Raw genomic sequence first — 21,344 nt, 5'->3', positions numbered from 1 at the left:
TTCGTAGGTTTAAAAAGGAAAAAGAACAAGACAATAAGTAGAAGACTTATTTTTTAATATTCTGTTAAAGAGGTCAAATGTTATGTAGTTAAAAAGGGGAAAAAGAATATTTGAGGTAAATTTTCTAACGTTTAGATTGTTCTCATAGTTTTGTGATAATAAACGTATTCAAAATTTTTGTAGTGCCAGAAGTTCTTATGATTTTTTTACGTAGGAATCAAGCTATCAATTCAATCTGGAATTATATTGAATGATGTTATTATAGTTTTTTATAAGTACTATATTTATATTATAAATATATTCTATAATATTACATGAGGGCTATTCGTGTTTAGCATATCTATTTTTTGTAAATATGTAATTTGTTGTTTTGAGAGAAAATTCGAACTAAGAAAAAATTACATAAAACTAGAAACATGCGACTTAAATATTTATAACTAATCAATTTCATAAAGAAATATATAACACATTACAATTGATAGTGTGCATGACTAAAAAGTACCAAGAAGATTAAAATTGGCCTCATTCTCAGAGATGCTAGGAATATGGATATCACCAAATATTTATAGTTTTGGAATATAAATTCAGTTAATTGCTATGCATCTAAAATATGTTCGCATGCACCTTAAAGTTGTATATGTTATAAAATATAACCCAAAATAATAATATAGAACAAGCAAAAACAAACTAAGAGATATAGAGAGGAAGAGAGATTCTTATTTCTTCTTCAATTGTGTGTTTTTTCCTATCTATTACAAGACCTTTATATAGGCATAAAAAGTGAAGAAAATATGTCATGGAATATGTCATTGAACATACAAATTATGTCATTGAATAAGTCATTAAGCATTTTAGATGAAGATCATGGAAGAAGAGTAGACATCCACCATAATGTGATATTCATCATAACACTCCCCCTTGGATGTCCATAGATAATGTGTGTAAGCACGTGATTTTTGACCCTCCCCGAAAATTTTCACATTTTTAGTGTGAATATGTGAAATTGGGTCTAGTATAGCTATTTTAACTATTTTTACTTTATTTCGTTGCAAAAAGAAAATTTCAAAAAATATATATATAAATTTTAGTTTATGTATTTCTCATAAACTTGAAAAATACAAAAAATTGCACTTTATTTTTGTACCTTATATAATTTCGAAAAAATACAAAAATAATAATTCTATTAAAGTTTTATAGGCATTTTTAACTTTGGAAAAAATACAAAAATATTATCTCATATTTTATCTTAATGTTTAAAAAACGAAAATTACAAAAAATATAGTTTTATTAATATTTTGTAGCTATTTTAAATCTTGGAAAATATTCAAAAAGATATAGTTTTGTTTAAATACTAGTCTTATTTTTGGTAGTTATTTTGCTTACATAGGACTAGTTAAGCAACGTGTTCCTATTTCTCGGGTCCTGGCAAAAGAATAATATTCGGGTTTAAACTACCCGATTTTAGGCCTAATTTTCGGACCGAGCCCATAATAAACCGTGTCCAGGACACGTGGGGAACCCCACCACGCGTGGGGGACATATGCCTTGAACCCCACCACGCGTGGGGCTCATTTTTTGAGGGCAAAACATTACAAATACACGGACAAAACATGAAAGGGAGGAGGATTTTTGAATTGAAAAAAAACGGACTTTTTGGAAAAGTTGGGAAATATACTACTGTTCATCTTCTTCTTCTTTGAGAATAAGAAGCACAAACCCTACTGAAACGACCCCCCCCCCCCCCCGAACACAAAAACCACCGGACCCCCTAACCATCGTCCTCTTCTTCGACTCACCAAACGACCCATCCAGCCCAGTCCGTCGACCTCGCCCGAACCACCACCTCCCCAACGCCTCGACACCGTCCAAACCCACCTGCTCCAACAGACCCTCCGTCGTCACCCGACACCCCCACGACCTTCCACCTCCGGCTACCAGCCTCACCACCAAACACCATAACCACCATCCAAACGAAACCAGCCCCACTGTCGTCCAACCAACCACCCCCCGTCAGTAAACCACCATTAACGACCCCTACTGTCGCACCACGACCTTCCACCTCCAGTTCCCAGCACCATCGCCTCCTTCCTCCATTAAATCCGGCGAGCCCATCTGCTTCGTCACAACCCACCCTCTCCGCTAAACCACCACCAAACAGACCCCAAAACCCTCACGTCCAAAAACCAGAAAAACCTACCCGTCGTCACTGCCCTAAGCCCGTCAGCAGCCCCCCCTGGCGTCGACCTTACTACTGTCGGCATTGTCGAGCAGCTGTTGGTTGCTTCGATTCGACTTTGGTCCGAGCTTTCTGTTTTTCCGGTGAGTTTGCTATTGCTCGTCGAGGTGTTTTGTCCGAGGTTTCATCATTGTTCCTTGTTCAGTGAAGTCCGGTTCGAGTTCCGTGGGAAGCACTGTTTGTCGTTCTAGGATTGTCTAGGTTCGAAGGTTGGTGTTCTTCGTCCCTTGTTTCATTTTGTTCGTTTCGCATGTTATGATTCAAGGCAATAAATGAAAGTATTCTATATTTATGAATGTCAACGATGCAATTTTTGTTGTTGTGTTAAAAATGGTATTTTATGTTTGGTTACTGCATGCTTAAAGTAAATATGAGCATATGAACGAGGTTATTCTATTTTTTTTTCATTTTTACCATGGATATTATTACCTGTTAGAATCGTTTTTTTCGTTTAATCTCGGATGGCTTCACTAGTAGGAAATCGTAGTTGTTTTAAGTTTGCCCTTAAATAGTAAAAATGAGACGAGCCTCGCAAAAAAAAAAAAAAAAAAAAAAAAAAAAAGAAAAGAAAAAATGCACAAGCCGCGGGGCCCTCTAAATGTATGTATTAAACACTTAGATTCCGGGATGGGCCGTTTAGAAAATTTCACGGCCCCACCCAAAATAATAATGCGCTAGTTGCTTTAGGCGCGCCTGTAATAATGTTATCTCCCTAAACTCGGGTGCACATTTATGTGACCCAAATCCAAATCTCAACGAAATCGAAATGTGTCTCTAATCACGGGTACATTGACTGTGACGAGGTCTGAGATGCATTTCCATGACGTTGCGAATTCATTTTAAAATAGTAAATGGGACGAGCCTCGACAAACAAAAAATGCAAATTGCGGGGCCCTCAGTAAATACTTGTTTTAAAACTACCTAGAATTCATGAGGGTTGTTTAGCGAATTTCACGACCTCCGCAAAATAATAACGCGATAGTCTCTTTAGGCGCGTGTTTAATAATTACTTTCTCAAGCTCGGGTGTGCATTTCATGCGACCCAAATCCAAATCTCAAAACATCAAATAAAATGCGTTCCGGATTGTGGGTGCATTTCATGTGACGCAGTCCAAAGACGTGTTTTAAGCGATGTTCACATTCTTGTAAAAACAATAATAATAAAGCGGTTAAAAGTTAAAATTTGAACATAAGTTCATACTTGTATAAAATCAGATAATCAAGCCGAATATAACAATTGAGCGACCGTGCTAGAACCACGGAACTCGGGAATGCCTAACACCTTCTCCCGGGTTAACAGAATTCCTTATCCGGATTTCTGGTACGCAGACTATAATATAGAGTCATTATTTTCCTCGATTCGGGATTAAAATTGGTGACTTGGGACACCCTAAATCTCCCAAGTGGCGACTCTGAAATAATTAAACGCATCCCGTTTCGATTGTCCTTTAATTGGAAAAAACTCCCCCTACGCCCCTCGGGTGCGTAAAAAGGAGGTGTGACAACTCTGGCGACTCCACTGGGGATTGGGACCCAGAACCACTGGTTCAGGGTTAAGAATTCGAGCTTAGAATAATTGTTATTATTTGGCTTTATTTATTATCTGATTTTTACATGTTTGAGCCTAATGTGCTAAATGCTGCTTTTACTGCTTTATTACGTGAACTGTATATAAACTGTGCCGAAACCCCTATACTTTCTGAGTCTTCTAAATCATGAAGAAGGGCATACTTCGTATGACTTCTTTTCTGTATAGTGTCAAATCCCAATTTAGAACGAGGTTCGGATAAGTTGCTAAGCCGGTGAAGCTTCTGTATTCCCGGTACGCTGCCCCCCTCGGCTCGAGCTGTCCGCTCGGGTAAGCCAGGTCTAGAACAAACACCCAGGTCTGAACCTAGTATAACAAAGCCACATGCCGGATCCCTAGTAGGAACGTTTATTTGCATCATGTGCATTTGACTTAGGGGACTCAACACAGGGGTTGGGTCCGTCTAGGACAAGCAACCTGAAAATAATAGACAATCTTTCGGCATCCTATGTGCTACATGTTACATTTAGTCAAGGGCGTATGGGTCATTTGGTCATTTCTAGCATGATGTTATTTTAATCAAAGCATGGGGAACATTTGTGGAATCCAAGAAGCCTTGGAATTCCCTATGTCCCCCACGCTTGCTTTTTGGGAAAGCACATGGGGAACATTTGTGGAATCCAAGAAGTCTTGGAATTCCCATATGTCCCCCACGCTTCATATGTTGGGAAAAGCGCATGGGGAGCTTTTGCGGAATCCAAGGAGTCTTGGAAATCATTATGTCCCCCATGCCACATTTTTGAAAATATATATGTATATATATAAAATTAAAAAAACAAAAAAACATTGGAAATTCAAAAGAAAAAAAAGATTTTGTACGTTTCCACAAATTAGAAAATTGTGAAAGATGAAAATGACACCGTAGAGATATGCTACTTATTTTAGAAGAAAGAAAAACCAATGTCCAAGTAGTGTCGAAACTCTGTCGAAATTTTGAGAATATATATGTCTTATTAGTTTGTTTTATTAAAAAAAAAAGAGCATTAATAGAAAGGAAAATTGTTTGTCTTGCCATAAAAAAAAAAAGTCTTGTTTTAAAAATATGTGTTATTTATTTGTTTATGAAAATGACAAAATTAAAAATCCAAAAATATTTTCTCCATTATTAGCTTCTCTAGGAAGTCTTTCTAATTGTTTTCAAAAAATAATATAATATAAAATAAAAAAAAACATTTTGATTCTCTTTCAGGAGTTGAAAAGAAAATTCAAAATCCAAAAAAAAAACACATTTTGAGAAGTATTTCTTTTATTAAAAGCAAAATTCCGAATAAAGGAAAAAAAAGAGAACAAATGAAAATTCGAGAATATGTCTTAGAAGTGTTTCTTGTAAAAAGAAAATCAATCAAAAATGCTTCCTTTCTTCTTTTAAAGTAGTTCTTTTGCCCGAACTACGCGGGTTTGATTCTCACCGGATGTGAGATACGTAGGCAACCCTCATCGGGTCCAACCCCACCTTTTGCTAAAATAACCAAAAATCAAAAAATTTAATCTTGTTATAAATAAGTCGGGTGATGTCCAAACCACCTTTTGCTAAAAAGCCAAAAAAAACAAATAATAATAATAATAACAAAAAATACATGTCAAATTTTAGTTTTGTCATAAAGAAGTCGGGTGACGCTGTTTTATCAAGACATAGCCGAATGTTCCCGAAAGGGACGCCGGAAGGCTGACTTTGCATAAACAGCCACCTTTGGGGTCATTTTCAGATTTGGTCCAGTTGACCCACACAGCCTTAAAAATCTTCGTCTCCGAGACGTTGACAGGCCGTGCTTGCAATATTGAGTTTTCTAATTTGAAAAACGACAAAAGAGTCATAAATAAGTCAGGTGATGCTGTTTTGTCATAAATAGCCGAATGTTCCCGAAAGGGACGCCGGAAGGCTGACTTTGCATAAATAGCCACCTTCGGGTCATGTTTAGAATTTTTGGTCTAAGTTGACCCACACAGCCTTATAAATCTTCGTCCCCGAGGCGCTGAAGGGCCGTGTTTACAACGCCAAGTTTTTTATTGTAATTTGAAAAGGAAAAAAAATCAAAGAGTCAGCGGTCATGTGAATACCGTCTTTTGTCATAATAAGCCGAGCCAGCTTCGGCCGCGTCTTAAACCGTTCTTGCCGAAATAGCCTTAGAGTATCTTTCAGTTGTCGAAAGGTTATTTTCGTAAAAAGAACGGACAAGTTTGTAAAAGTGTCATAAAATAATCCTCCCCGGCCACAAAATTCATGTGAAATTTGGAAGGGACCACATTGGCAAAAAAAATAACCATTTGGTTGCATTTGTCGAACAGAGAAAGGGAGTTAGCCTTTTGTTTTTGAGTTTATAAATCTTTTGATTAAAATAGGCGGGTTGTTTGATTTTCAAGTTTGTAGGTCATCTTCAAACCTTTGAAACCCAGTTTGTTCTAATATGAAAAATGTTTAGTATTGTTTATCTTTTAATGGTCCGAACTACGCAAGGTCTGATTCATGCGGGGTCATGACACGTAGGCAATCTCCATAAGATTCGACCACAACAAAAAATAAAAAAAAAATAAGAAAAAAAGAGAAAAGAAAAAAGAATGAAAAATCTAAAGAAAAAGAAAATACAAAATATAATAAAATACAGGGGTTCCCAAAGTACTTCAAAGGGGCAAATAAGCAAGCCGGGATGACGCATGTTGTTTGAAGCAAAGCATGTTAGGAACCGTTAACTGCCTAGGGGCATTGCATCCTCAATGTGTTGTTATCAAATCTTTTAAACTCTAAGCGCTAACAAGTTTGTTGTTTTCCGAATCTCAAACAGTTAGTTGTTAAAGAATTCTGGCAACACACCCTTACCAAACTAGATCCAAAGGACCGATAACAACAAGCATGACTACTTCAGAGAATAGTACCGAGGAAGAAAGGCCGATGAGCCAGTTGTTAAAGGAAGCGATGGGAAAGATAGAAAGGATGGGACTAGAGATGAATGCAATGCAGCTAGCTCTAGCCAAAGCACAAAAGAGCCCTGAGCCATTGGGGCACATGCCGGAATACCCTCACTCCGGCCCTTCAACAAGCCTCCCAAATCCCCATTACCATCAAGAAAGAAGCCCTCATGATTCCCAGGCTCCGCCACCCCATCAACCTCTCCCCACACCCGATATTCCCACTCTTGTGGGACCCACATCAGCCCCCTTGCACAGAACGACCAGTGAGCCATTGTTTCAGGCTCACGATACCCAATACTATCCCCCTGAGCCTACATTCCATGCACCCGAACCACAGGCTTACAATCCCCATTTGGAAGTACCGGCAAAGGTTGAGAAGCCGGTTAAGGCCCCTGAACAGGAGGAAGTGTTGAGAAAGTTCAAAAGCCTGGAGCAATCCTTCAGGAACTTGCACAGGCTGGGCAATCAAGTCAGCGTGGCATACAAAGATCTGTGCCCTTTCCCAGATGTCCAACTCCCGGCTGGGTTCAAGATGCCCAAGTTTGATTTATATGAGGGGCACGGCGATCCCATGGCAAATTTGCGGGGATTCTGTAGCAAAATGAAAGGGGCAGGAGGCAAGGATGAGCTTTTGATAGCTTATTTCGGCCAAAGTCTGAGTGGATCTGCACTGGAATGGTATACCAGGCAAGATTTCAGCAGGTGGTACACGTGGGATGATCTGGCGCAGGCTTTTGCAGGTCATTTCCAGTACAACCTGGAGATAGTCCCTGACCGTCTCACGTTATTGAGAACTGGGAAGAAACCCGGAGAAAGTTTTCGCGAGTTCGGGTTCCGCTGGAGAGAACAAGCAGCCAGAGTTGATCCTCCCATGAGAGAGGGAGAAATGGTGGACTACTTCCTGCAGACACTGGATCCAACTTACTTTGGTCACTTGGTGACGACGGTTGGGAAATCCTTCAATGAAGTAGTAAAGATAGGGGTCATGATAGAGGAGGGTCTGAGGTCTGACAAAATCCTGAATTACTCAGCGCTCAAGGCAACGACCCAAGCTATTCAGAACGACACGGGAGGTGCCCTGGGAAGGAGGAAGAAAGAAGAAATTGCCACGATCGAGGCAAGCAGTGGGTCCAGGTCTGGTAAGCCATACTACAACCAACCCAGACCCCACGAACCAAGCTACCCATATAGCCCACCTCAACACCACTATTCACCTCAAGAACCACACTTCCCCGTGCACCAAGCTCAAACATATACTCGGCCTCCGGTTCGCCCGCAATGGCGCGTGTCGGCTCCCCAGAACACACATACACCACCGCAAAACACCTATCCACCGCCGAGAGCCTACAAGAACCATCCAGGGGTAGGTTTCCGGGGAAAGCAAGCTTTCAGAAATGAAAGAATCCAAAGAACATTCACTGAGTTGGGGGAAACCTATACTATCGTGTTCCACAAATTAAGGCAATTAGGTTTGTTGAGTCCTGTTGAGCCCTGATTGCCAAATCCCCTTCCCAAAAATACGGACCACTCGGTGAGCTGTGAGTATTGTTCGGGGGCTCCCGGACATGATACCGAGAAGTGTTGGAAGTTGAAACATGCAGTACAGAATCTTATTGACACCAACAAGATTGAGGTTCAGACACCAGAGGCTGAAAGCAAAGATTCCTTATTTTGAAAGCAAAGATCAACAATTGAATGGCCACTCCTCTTCTTATACGAAGGGAGTCTTGGTAGTGGGCTCTGATTTTCTTTTGCTGTTTGGATTATTCCAGGGTTGTAATCCTGATTTTTCTTATGTTCGCCAAAGTGTGAAACCTTGCTATCCCGTATTTTAATAAAGTGAAAGTTTTTTTCCTCATTCCTTATTTTGTTTAATTTCTCTCTTCTGAACAGTTCTCTTTATGCTGGTTCTAATGACATGGCATGCACGACGGATCTTCAACCTAGTCTAAAAAATCAATCCGATTTCGAACTTATAGTACAAGATTGTGATGAAAAGTCGGAATACGACAAGGATGAGGCCTCCGAAGAAATTAACAGAGAGTTGAGCCAATTAAAAAAAAAAAAAAATTTGCTGTCAATCTAGGGGATGCGGATGGCATCAGGGAAGCTAAGATAAACATCCATATGGAACCAAACATCAGGGAAGAACTAATCAAAGCACTCACTGAATTCAAAACATTTTGCATGGTCATACGACGACATGCCGGGTTGAAACACCAATTTAGTGGTTCAAAAATTGCCCACTGACCCGGCATTTCCCCCCGTCAAGCAAAATTAAGAAAGTCCAAAACCGACGTAAGTGTGAAGATTAAGGAAGAAGTAACCAAACAGCTGAATGATAAGGTTATTCGGGTTGCTCGATATCCTGATCCTGGTGTGTGTTGATTATTGCAATCTAAACAGAGCAAGCCCAATGACGCTTTGTGATCAACAAATATCGAAGGGAAATGCGTAGACATGGTTATCAATTCTGACACAGTCAAGAGATATTATGTATGGTTGTAGTTGTTGTTTGTTGTATTTAGCATTTATCAGAGAATGAAATGACGGAGGCAATTCTTTCTTCTATCCAAACACTTTAACCTTTGCTTCCCCTTTTTGAGCCTTATTTATTCTTTCATACCCCTCTTTTGGAATCAGTAATGAAAATGAAAGGAAGAAAAAGTAATGATAATAAGAACAAAATAAAAGTCAAAAAAAAACAAAAAAATTAAAAAAAAAAAAACAAACGAAGGAATTGGGAACTACGTTTGACCTGATTCCTCAAAAGAAGGATACGTAGGTGCCTCACGGCTCGGTCATAGTGTAACAAAAAAAAAATCCCCAAGCAAGAAAAACTGGGGCAGAAGTTGATTCCAAGAGTTGTAATGTTTTACCCATCAAAATCATTTTGAACCTCTTGTTACCCCTTTTCTTTTAACCATACACGAAAACCCATATTGACGTCCAAAAAAGACCTCCCGATCAGTAACTGAGAAGTGCTAAGTCAATGCAAATGGATGTCGGGGATAACACTCTGATCCCCAGCCAAGAAGAAGATCACAAGCTGGAAATGAATTGATAGCCGAAAGAATCCCCAACAGAAAGTCATATCGGCATCACTCCGATCCCCAGTTGAAAAATAAAATAAAATGAGAGAGTCTTATCGACGAAAACCTTCACAGGCACCATAAGGCGACGAGAGTTGAGAGAAACGAGAGAGTCTTATTAGTGAAAACCCCTCGAAGGGCACTATGAGGCGACAAGACAAGATTGGCGGGAAGGATCCGCATTTGGCAAAGAGTTGAGTGCCTGTTTATCCTCAGCAACATGAGGCCGTCCGAAGGGTTGATTGATACAAATCGACTGGGTTGATTAATCCGGAATGCGTGACATGTTCGTTGGGATCGGTTATATCATTCAGATAAGTTCTTTTCTTTCTTTTTCCCCAGCATTTGTTCAGAAAGACTTCTTCTTTTTCTATTTTTGAAATTCTTCACTTTTTCATTTCTTGGTTTAAAGATTTTACCTCCCCAACAGTTTATTTTTGAAAAGGATTTTCAGAGCTTGCTACCAGTTGCCAAAATGATGCAGAGCAAAATGCGAATAGGACATGCCAAAGATAAGACGATAAAGCGAAAAGAAGTTGGTCGCAAGACCAGATGTTGAATGGGTCTAGATCCCAAGAGGACCAAATTTCCAAGGGTAGCCGGAGGAAAACAGGAAAGCAACAGTTGAGAAAATAAAAGGAAAATTCATTCCCAGCAAAATAACCCCCAGCAAGTTTGATAGTGTAATGAAGCACAAAGCGGGGGAGAGAGGAAAGGAGAAACCATCCCCAGCAGGAGTGGCACGACCACTCACCACCGCGTTTTAAAACTAACAAAATTTTGTTTGATTTGAAGCAGGTAACGGCAATGGCATTGATTCCAAAACTGCGTGCCACAAGGGATATTATCAAACTGGGGCAGAAAATTTTCCTTCCATTTAGAAAATTTTCTGGAAGTCAGCTGATAACATTTTATCCCCAACAGGTAAGTAAAGAATTCCCCAACAAATAATAATAATAATAATAAATAGAAAAAAAAATAAAAATAAATGGGGAAGATAGAAAGGGAAAATTCATCCCAACAAGTATTCAAGGTAAGACATCTTCAAGTCTTAAGGATATTTTGGGTTCATCCGCCCTCGAATAGGATATTTTGGGTTCATCCGCCCTCGAATAGGATATTTTGGGTTCATCCGCCCTCGAATAGGATATTTTGGGTTCATCCGCCCTCGAATAGGATATTTTGGGTTCATCCGCCCTCGAATAGGATACTTTGGGTTCATCCGCCCTCGAATAGGATACTTTGGGTTCATCCGCCCTCGAATAGGATACTTTGGGTTCATCCGCCCTCGAATAGGATACTTTGGGTTCATCCGCCCTCGAATAGGATACTTTGGGTTCATCCGCCCTCGAATAGGATACTTTGGGTTCATCCGCCCTCGAATAGGATACTTTGGGTTCATCCGCCCTCGAATAGGATACTTTGGGTTCATCCGCCCTCGAATAGGATACTTTGGGTTCATCCGCCCTCGAATAGGATACTTTGGGTTCATCCGCCCTCGAATAGGATACTTTGGGTTCATCCGCCCTCGAATAGGATACTTTGGGTTCATCCGCCCTCGAATAGGATACTTTGGGTTCATCCGCCCTCGAATAGGATACTTTGGGTTCATCCGCCCTCGAATAGGATACTTTGGGTTCATCCGCCCTCGAATAGGATACTTTGGGTTCATCCGCCCTCGAATAGGATACTTTGGGTTCATCCGCCCTCGAATAGGATACTTTGGGTTCATCCGCCCTCGAATAGGATATTTTGGGTTCATCCGCCCTCGAATAGGATATTTTGGGTTCATCCGCCCTCGAATAGGATATTTTGGGTTCATCCGCCCTCGAATAGGATATTTTGGGTCCATCCGCCCTCGAATAGGATATTTTGGGTCCATCCGCCCTCGAATAGGATACTTTGGGTCCATCCGCCCTCGAATAGGATTTTATTTTCTAAATTGTTGTTGAAACCAGGCGCCCACCTGTATAACGAGAGGAATACATTTTGTTGAACCCAGGCGCCCACCTGAATAACGAGAGGAACACATTTCAGTATTTGCATTTCATGTTCCAGGCGCCCACCTGAATAACGAGAGGAACACATTTCAGTATTTGCATTTCATGTTCCAGGCGCCCACCTGAATAACGAGAGGAACACATTTCAGTATTTGCATTTCATGTTCCAGGCACCCACCTGTATAATGAGAGGAATACATTTCAGTCTTTTTCATTACAAGTGTTGAAGTTGGGAGCCCGCCCATAGAACAGAAGGAATACATTTCAGTCCTTACATTTCAAGCATTGAAGTTAGGCGCCCACCTGTATAACAAGGGAATACATCCTAATCTAGTGTTTAGTTCACTCTCAGCACTGCATCAGTAGTATCAGTGGGCTACGATTTTGCTAACGACTCACAAACCTCCCCAATGCAAACTGGGTTAGGAAATTTTGTTTGTTTTGTTTGTTTTGATTGTCAGGGACCCGCCTGTAGAACGGAGTTTGTGGTAAAAGCAGAAGGACTACAACAGAAATCCCCAGCACTCAATCCAAGATAGAAGCAACAAGAAGCTCGCCCCAAGTATGCGAGTCAACAGTCTGAGAGGGTCAACAAAAGCTAGTCACAAAAAGAAAAAAAAAAGAAAAAAAGAAAAAGAAAAAGAAAAAATGAATGAATCCAAAGCACGGAAGTGGAGAACAGATGTGATCTGCTCAAGAACTAGCGCCTACAACTAGCAAGTATCAAGGTTCAAATCCAAAGTCTGCATGAAGCACCATTCAAGACTCAAGACCAAGTTTCAGAAGACTTAAGAGATAGGAATCCTTGTAACTAGTAGCTGATAGGCTTAGTTAGTCTTTTTCAATTTTCATTTTTGTTGTAACGACAGGACCGCGGACCGGAACCTCAACGGAACGGCACCTCGATCGGCTCTTCACCTCGGTACACTTCACTATCTCTCTCATTTCCGAATTACACGTGGCCTGATTCCTGTATAACCAAGGATATGTAGGCAGCTCGGATACCAGGGCTCGGTCACATTCCCTCCCTTTCCTTAAGTGTAGTCCGTTCAAGTAATGGTCGGGTCAAAAACACGTCTAGTCGTTCTTTGTCGGAAAACTCTTCGTGTTTCCAGTCAAAGAGGGGCAGCTGTAAGCACGTGATTTTTGACCCTCCCGAAAATTTTCACATTTTTAGTGTGAATATGTGAAATTGGGTCTAGTATAGCTATTTTAACTATTTTTACTTTATTTCGTTGCAAAAAGAAAATTTCAAAAAATATATATATAAATTTTAGTTTATGTATTTCTCATAAACTTGAAAAATACAAAAAATTGCACTTTATTTTTGTACCTTATATAATTTCGAAAAAATACAAAAATAATAATTCTATTAAAGTTTTATAGGCATTTTTAACTTTGGAAAAAATACAAAAATATTATCTCATATTTTATCTTAATGTTTAAAAAACGAAAATTACAAAAAATATAGTTTTATTAATATTTTGTAGCTATTTTAAATCTTGGAAAATATTCAAAAAGATATAGTTTTGTTTAAATACTAGTCTTATTTTTGGTAGTTATTTTGCTTACATAGGACTAGTTAAGCAACGTGTTCCTATTTCTCGGGTCCTGGCAAAAGAATAATATTCGGGTTTAAACTACCCGGTTTTAGGCCTAATTTTCGGACCGAGCCCATAATAAACCGTGTCCAGGACACGTGGGGAACCCCACCACGCGTGGGGGACATATGCCTTGAACCCCACCACGCGTGGGGCTCATTTTTTGAGGGCAAAACATTACAAATACACGGACAAAACATGAAAGGGAGGAGGATTTTTGAATTGAAAAAAAACGGACTTTTTGGAAAAGTTGGGAAATATACTACTGTTCATCTTCTTCTTCTTTGAGAAGAAGAAGCACAAACCCTACTGAAACGACCCCCCCCCCCCCCCCCGAACACAAAAACCACCAGACCCCCTAACCATCGTCCTCTTCTTCGACTCACCAAACGACCCATCCAGCCCAGTCCGTCGACCTCGCCCGAACCACCACCTCCCCAACGCCTCGACACCGTCCAAACCCACCTGCTCCAACAGACCCTCCGTCGTCACCCGACACCACACGACCTTCCATCTCCGGCTACCAGCCTCACCACCAAACACCATAACCACCATCCAAACGAAACCAGCCCCACCGTCGTCCAACCACTCCCCCCCCGTCAGTAAACCACCATTAACGACCCCTACTGTCGCACCACGACCTTCCACCTCCAGTTCCCAACACCATCGCCTCCTTCCTCCATTAAATCCGGCGAGCCCATCTGCTTCGTCACAACCCACCCTCTCCGCTAAACCACCACCAAACAGACCCCAAAACCCTCACGTCCAAAAACCAGAAAAACCTACCCGTCGTCACTGCCCTAAGCCCGTCAGCAGCCCCCCCTGGCGTCGACCTTACTACTGTCGGCATTGTCGAGCAGCTGTTGGTTGCTTCGATTCGACTTTGGTCCGAGCTTTCTGTTTTTCCGGTGAGTTTGCTATTGCTCGTCGAGGTGTTTTGTCCGAGGTTTCATCATTGTTCCTTGTTCAGTGAAGTCCGGTTCAAGTTCCGTGGGAAGCACTGTTTGTCGTTCTAGGATTGTCTAGGTTCGAAGGTTGGTGTTCTTCGTCCCTTGTTTCATTTTGTTCGTTTCGCATGTTATGATTCAAGGCAATAAATGAAAGTATTCTATATTTATGAATGTCAACGATGCAATTTTTGTTGTTGTGTTAAAAATGGTATTTTATGTTTGGTTACTGCATGCTTAAAGTAAATATGAGCATATGAACGAGGTTATTCTATTTTTTTTCATTTTTACCATGGATATTATTACCTGTTAGAATCATTTTTTTCGTTTAATCTCGGATGGCTTCACTAGTATGAAATCGTAGTTGTTTTAAGTTTGCCCTTAAATAGTAAAAATGAGACGAGCCTCGCAAAAAAAAAGAAAAAAAAGAAAAAAAAAGAAAAAATGCACAAGCCGCGGGGCCCTCTAAATGTATGTATTAAACACTTAGATTCCGGGACGGGCCGTTTAGAAAATTTCACGGCCCCACCCAAAATAATAATGCGCTAGTTGCTTTAGGCGCGCCTGTAATAATGTTATCTCCCTAAACTCGGGTGCACATTTATGTGACCCAAATCCAAATCTCAACGAAATCGAAATGTGTCTCTAATCACGGGTACATTGACTGTGACGAGGTCTGAGATGCATTTCCATGACGTTGCGAATTCATTTTAAAATAGTAAATGGGACGAGCCTCGACAAACAAAAAATGCAAATTGCGGGGCCCTCAGTAAATACTTGTTTTAAAACTACCTAGAATTCAGGAGGGTTGTTTAGCGAATTTCACGACCTCCGCAAAATAATAACGCGATAGTCTCTTTAGGCGCGTGTTTAATAATTACTTTCTCAAGCTCGGGTGTGCATTTCATGCGACCCAAATCCAAATCTCAAAACATCAAATAAAATGCGTTCCGGATTGTGGGTGCATTTCATGTGACGCAGTCCAAAGACGTGTTTTAAGCGATGTTCACATTCTTGTAAAAACAATAATAATAAAGCGGTTAAAAGTTAAAATTTGCACATAAGTTCATACTTGTATAAAATCAGATAATCAAGCCGAATATAACAATTGAGCGACCGTGCTAGAACCACGGAACTCGGGAATGCCTAACACCTTCTCCCGGGTTAACAGAATTCCTTATCCGGATTTCTGGTACGCAGACTATAATATAGAGTCATTATTTTCCTCGATTCGGGATTAAAATTGGTGACTTGGGACACCCTAAATCTCCCAAGTGGCGACTCTGAAATAATTAAACGCATCCCGTTTCGATTGTCCTTTAATTGGAAAAAACTCCCCCTGTGCCCCTCGGGTGCGTAAAAAGGAGGTGTGACAATGTGCCTTGTTAAAAACTCTCTAAAAAAAATATTGGGATGTACATAATTATTTATGATATGCATTGCTTGCTGCCTCATTAAAAACCTTACTAGGAAAACCCAGTGGGACAAAACCTTGGTTAAGGAAAAGAGTGCAGCGTATAGTTACTCCCCCTGATGAAAAATCACTTAATGTCTTGAAGACGACGCATTCCAATCTTATATATCAGCTTTTCAAATATTGAGGTTGGTAATGCCTTGGTGAACAGATCAGCCAAATTATCACTTGAACGAACTTGTTGTACATCTATTTCACCATTCTTCTGAAGATCATGAGTGAAAAAGAATTTTGGTGAAATGTGTTTTGTTCTATCTCCTTTGATATATTCTCCTTTCAATTGAGCTATGCATGCAGCATTGTCTTCATACAATATTGTTGGAATATTCTCTTTCGAAGAAAAACCACATGTTTGCTGAATGTGTTGAGTTATAGATCTTAACCAAACGCATTCTCGACTTGCTTCGTGAATGGCTATTATCTCTGCATGATTTGAAGAAGTAGCAACCATAGTTTGTTTTGTCGAACGCCATGATATGGTTGTACCTCCACTTGTAAATAAATAGCCTGTCTGAGATCGACCTTTGTGTGGATCAGACAAATATCCTGCATCTGCAAAACCAATCAATGATGGCTTGGATTCGTTTGAATAAAATAAACTCATATCAATGGTCCCTTGGAGGTATCTGAATATATGTTTAATACCATTCCAGTGTCTTTGTGTTGGCGAAGTACTAAATCTTGCCAATAAACTTACTGAGAAAGCTATATCTGGTCGGGAATTATTGGCAAGATACATTAATGCCCCAATTGCACTAAGATATGGTATTTCAGCACCAAGAAGCTCTTCATCATTTTCATGAGGTCGGATGGATCTTTCTTTATATCAAGTGATCTCACAACCATCAGGGTACTCAATGGATGTGCTTTATCCATATAGAATCGCTTTAAAATCTTTTCGGTATATGTTGATTGATGGACAAATATTCCATCTTTCATATACTCAATTTGTAGACCAAGACAAAATTTTGTCTTTCCAAGATCTTTCATTTCAAATTCTTTCTTCAAATAGTCTACTGTTTTTAGAAGCTCCTCAGGAGTTCCAATGATATTTAAATCATCAACATACACAGCGATTATAACAAATTCAGATCCAAACCTTTTTATAAAGACAGAAGGACAAATTGGATCATTCTTGTACCCTTCTTTCAACAGGTATTCACTCAGGCGATTGTACCACATACGACCTGATTGTTTCAATCCGTATAAAGATTTCTGGAGCTTTATTGAACAAGTTTCTCGAAAAATTGTATATGCTTCTGGCACTTTAAATCCCTCAGGTACTTTCATAAAAATTTCGTTGTCTAATGATCCATACAAATAGGCTGTAACAACATCCATTAGATGCATATCAAGTTTTTCTTGCACTGTCATATTTATGAGATACCTGAAGGTGATATCATCCATTACAGGAGAATATGTCTCCATATAATCAATTTCAGGCCTTTGGGAAAACCTTTGTGCCACAAGTCGTGCTTTATATCTAACGACTTCATTTTTATCATTTCGTTTCCGCATAAAAACCCATTTATACCCTACTGGCTTTATGCCTTCAGGTGTTCGAACTATGGGGCCGAAGACTTCACGTTTTCCAAGTGAAGTTAACTCTGCCTGGATAGCGTCTTTCCATTTTGGCCAATCATTTCTCTGTCTACATTCATTGACAGATTTTGGTTCAAGATCCTCATCTTGTTGCATTATTTCAACAGCAACATTATAAGCAAAAATGTTATCGATAACAACATTATTTCGGTTCCATCTTTTCCCGGTTGAGACGTAACTTATTGATATCTCTTCATTTTCATTATTTTCAGGTACCTGGACCTCCCCTAAGGTCTTATCATTTGTTACGTCTTGGGGCTCTTCTTGAGCCACTACCTCCGTGTTATGTTCACTTTGATCATTTTCTCCTTTTCTTCTTCGGGGATTTTTATCTTTAGAACCGATTGGTCTACCACGTTTCAAGCATGGCTTAGACTCATTTGCTTTAATTAATTGTCCTGCCGGGATATCAACTCGAATTGGTGCATTAGCAGCTGGAATATATGACTTGGTCACCCTTGGTAGGTCAGTGAATGCATCTGGCAATTGATTTGCAATATTTTGCAAATGAATAATCTTTTGAACCTCTTGTTCACATTGATTTGTTTGAGGATCTAAATGAGACAGTGATAATGCATTCCAATCTATATTCTTTTTCAGCTTCTTATTTTCTCCCCCTAATGTTGGATATACTGATTCATCAAAATGACAATCAGAAAATCTTGCCGTAAATAAATCTCCAGTCATCGGCTCTAGATATTTTATAATTGAAGGAAATTCATATCCAACATATATCCCCAACCTTCTTTGAGGACCCATCTTTGTGCGTTGTGGTGGAGCAATTGGAACATATATCGCACAACCAAAGATCCTAAGATGAGAAATATTTGGCTCCTGACCAAAAGCCAATTGCAATGGGGAGACTTTATGATAACTTGTGGGCCTTATCCGCACAAGTGATGCTGCGTGCAAAATAGCATGACCCCATACTGAAATGGGAAGTTTTGTTCTCATAAGCATTGGTCTAGCAATTAATTGGAGGCGTTTGATCAATGATTCTGCTAGACCATTTTGTGTATGAACATGAGCAACCGGATGCTCAATTGTTATCCCAGTTGAAATACAATAATCATTAAAGGCTTGGGATGTAAACTCACCAGCATTATCAAGACGGATTGTCTTAATTGCATAATCTGGAAATTGTGCTCTTAGCTTTATTATTTGAGCCAACAATCTCGCAAATGCCATATTGCGAGTTGATAGTAAGCACACATGTGACCATCTTGTAGATGCATCTATCAAAACCATATAATATTTGAATGGTCCACATGGAGGGTGAATGGGCCCACATATATCACCTTGTATACGTTCCAGAAATGCAGGGGATTTCATCCTAACTTTAATAGTTGATGGTCTAATAATTAATTTTCCTTGAGAACATGCAGCATAAGAGAATTCCTTAAATTGAAGAATTTTCTGATTCTTCATTGCATGTCCATGTGAATTCTCAATTATTTTACGCATCATATTAGAACCAGGATGGCCCAACCGGTCATGCCAAATAATAAAATTATCTTGATTAGTAAACTTCTTGTTTACTACGGCATGTGTTTCAATCCTGCTAATACTTGTGTAGTATAAGCCGGAGGAAAAAGCGGGTAACATTTCAAGCACATATTTCTTACCGGACGTTATTGTAGTAATATAAAGATATTCAATCTTTTCATCATTTGTAGTCTCAATATGATAGCCATTTTGGCGAATATCTTTGAAACTTAATAAGTTTCTTTGAGATTTACTATAATATAGTGCTTCATCAATAGCCAAATTTGTTCCTCCTGGTAGTAATACATTGGCTCTTCCAGAACCTTCAATTAATCTTGTACTACCGGATATTGTATTAACATTCGCTTCTTTCATTACCAAATAAGAGAAATATCTCTTATCTTTTAAAATAGTGTGTGTTGTAGCACTATCCAGAAGACATATATCATCTTTATTAATCTTGAGTCCAACTAAAGACTGTGGAATTTTCATATTCTTCATAAAAAAAAAAAGACAAATAATACATCATAAGAAATATGAAAGACAAGCAAAAAAAACATTAAGAAATACATTAGAAATATAAAAACTAGCAACACATGATGCATTAGGAAAATACACTCACGAAAAAATAAACTAGTTGCAAACATAAACATAACAACATTTATAACTTCATTCCCCAGTAAGATGATTCATTCTTCAGTCAATATCCTCAAAGAAGTCTCCAACTTCTAAATGAGTAATATTTGTTAGGCCTTCAAAATCATCATCTTTATATGCAGGATGTGCCTTAGAATCATATTTATTTGAGGGACCTGCTTCATCATTATTATTTTGAAAGGTCAAGTGTGCCTCCACATTATTTTCTTTTTTCTTGAGGGAGGCTTGATAAAGTTTGACAAAATGTTCTGGCGTACGACAAATGCGTGCCCAATGACCTCTCATACCACATCGGTGACACATACTAGCTTTACCTTTTGAATGATTAATTTGAGAACCCTTATTGTTCTCCAATTTATTTTCACCATAATAACGATAATTGTTTCGCCCCCTACCACGTCCACGTTTACGACCATGTCCACGACCACGGTAATTATTTTGTTTTCTTTCAAACTTATCATATGTTGCTACAGCATTCACTTCCGGAAATGGAGCTGGCCCAGTGGGACGGGCTTCATGATTTTTCATTAATAGAGTATTATTCTGCTCAGCCACAAGTAGGCATGTGATTAACTCAGAATATTTCTTAAAACCTTTTTCACGGTATTGTTGTTGTAGCACCACATTTGAAGCGTGAAAAGTAGAAAATGTTTTTTCCAATAAGTCCTCATCTGTGATAGTGTCTCCACATAATTTTAATAGAGAACTTACTTTAAAGATAGCAGAATTATACTCACTTACAGTTTTAAAGTCTTGCAACCTTAAATGTATCCACTCATACCGAGCTTTCGGTAATACCGTAAGTTTTAGGTGGTCATATCGATCCTTCAAATTAATCCATAATTCAAGTGGATCTTTTACTGTTAAATATTCAGTTTTTAACCCTTCATGTAAATGATGGCGAAGGAAAATCATGGCCTTCGCTTTATCCTGATTTGATGCTTCATTTCCTTGTATAATCGTATTTCCAAGACCTTTAGCGTCAAGGTGAATTTCAGCATCAAGGACCCATGATAAATAGTTCTTCCCGGTGATGTCAAGTGCCACAAATTCAAGTTTTGATAAATTTGACATAGTGAAAACTATCATAAAAGATGAATAAGTTAGAGAAATAATTATAATAATAAACAATTAATGAAACAAATCGATTAAGGTAAAAGAAATGAAAATAAAGCTATATCATGTTAGCAATCTACTATTTCATTTTATTCATGCCATAAAATAGAAACTATATATTATTTCATTTCACTTTATATTATTGATATATATATATATATAGAATTTAACGTTTTATTAGTTGCAGTGACTAGATAATGTATACACTACATACATATGCATACATTTTTTTAATGGTATTGTGTCAGGTGTGAAAAACAACATGATAAACAAAAATATGAAAAAGGGAACAACAACATGAATGATGTAAATTATCAAAAAATGCAAAGAAAAATTTAGGTTGTAAGAATTAAGCATATGATATATATATACTGCCATAAATAAAATGATTATAATGATACATACCTCAATAAAATATGGCTCAACTTAGCTGGAGTTAAGAATAAAATTAGAGCTTCGTACTGATAACGTGTTATAAAATATAACCCAAAATAACAATATAGAACAAACAAAAACAAACTAAGAGATATAGAGAGAAAGAGAGGAAGAAAGATTCTTATTTCTTCTTCAATTGTGCGTTTTTTCCTATCTATTACAAGGCCTTTATATAGGCATAAAAAGTGAAGAAAATATGTCATG

At 38.8% G+C, this 21,344-nt stretch overlaps 1 protein-coding gene across 1 annotated transcript; it reads right to left on the bottom strand.

Moving 5' to 3' along the window:
* Positions 1-19,417: 19,417 nt before the first annotated feature.
* Positions 19,418-21,237, bottom strand: LOC142182517 (uncharacterized). The gene is made up of 2 exons (XM_075256760.1): positions 21,111-21,237; positions 19,418-20,671 (listed from the first exon to the last, which is right to left on the bottom strand). Exon 2 carries the CDS (start codon positions 20,661-20,663, stop codon positions 19,629-19,631), a length of 1,035 nt encoding a protein of 344 aa, XP_075112861.1. The 5' UTR covers positions 20,664-20,671; positions 21,111-21,237; the 3' UTR covers positions 19,418-19,628.
* Positions 21,238-21,344: the final 107 nt, after the last annotated feature.

Source organism: Nicotiana tabacum, chromosome 7 (assembly GCF_000715075.1).
Source record: "Nicotiana tabacum cultivar K326 chromosome 7, ASM71507v2, whole genome shotgun sequence".
NCBI classification, from domain to species: domain Eukaryota; kingdom Viridiplantae; phylum Streptophyta; class Magnoliopsida; order Solanales; family Solanaceae; genus Nicotiana; species Nicotiana tabacum.
Note: the sequence above shows the minus strand (reverse complement) of the source record. Positions and strands in the feature narration are given on the sequence as shown.

What these genes read in the sequence shown, in the direction of transcription:
- LOC142182517 (XM_075256760.1), bottom strand. Translation starts at nt 20,663, where the DNA reads ATGTCAAATTTATCAAAACTTGAATTTGTGGCACTTGACATCACCGGG.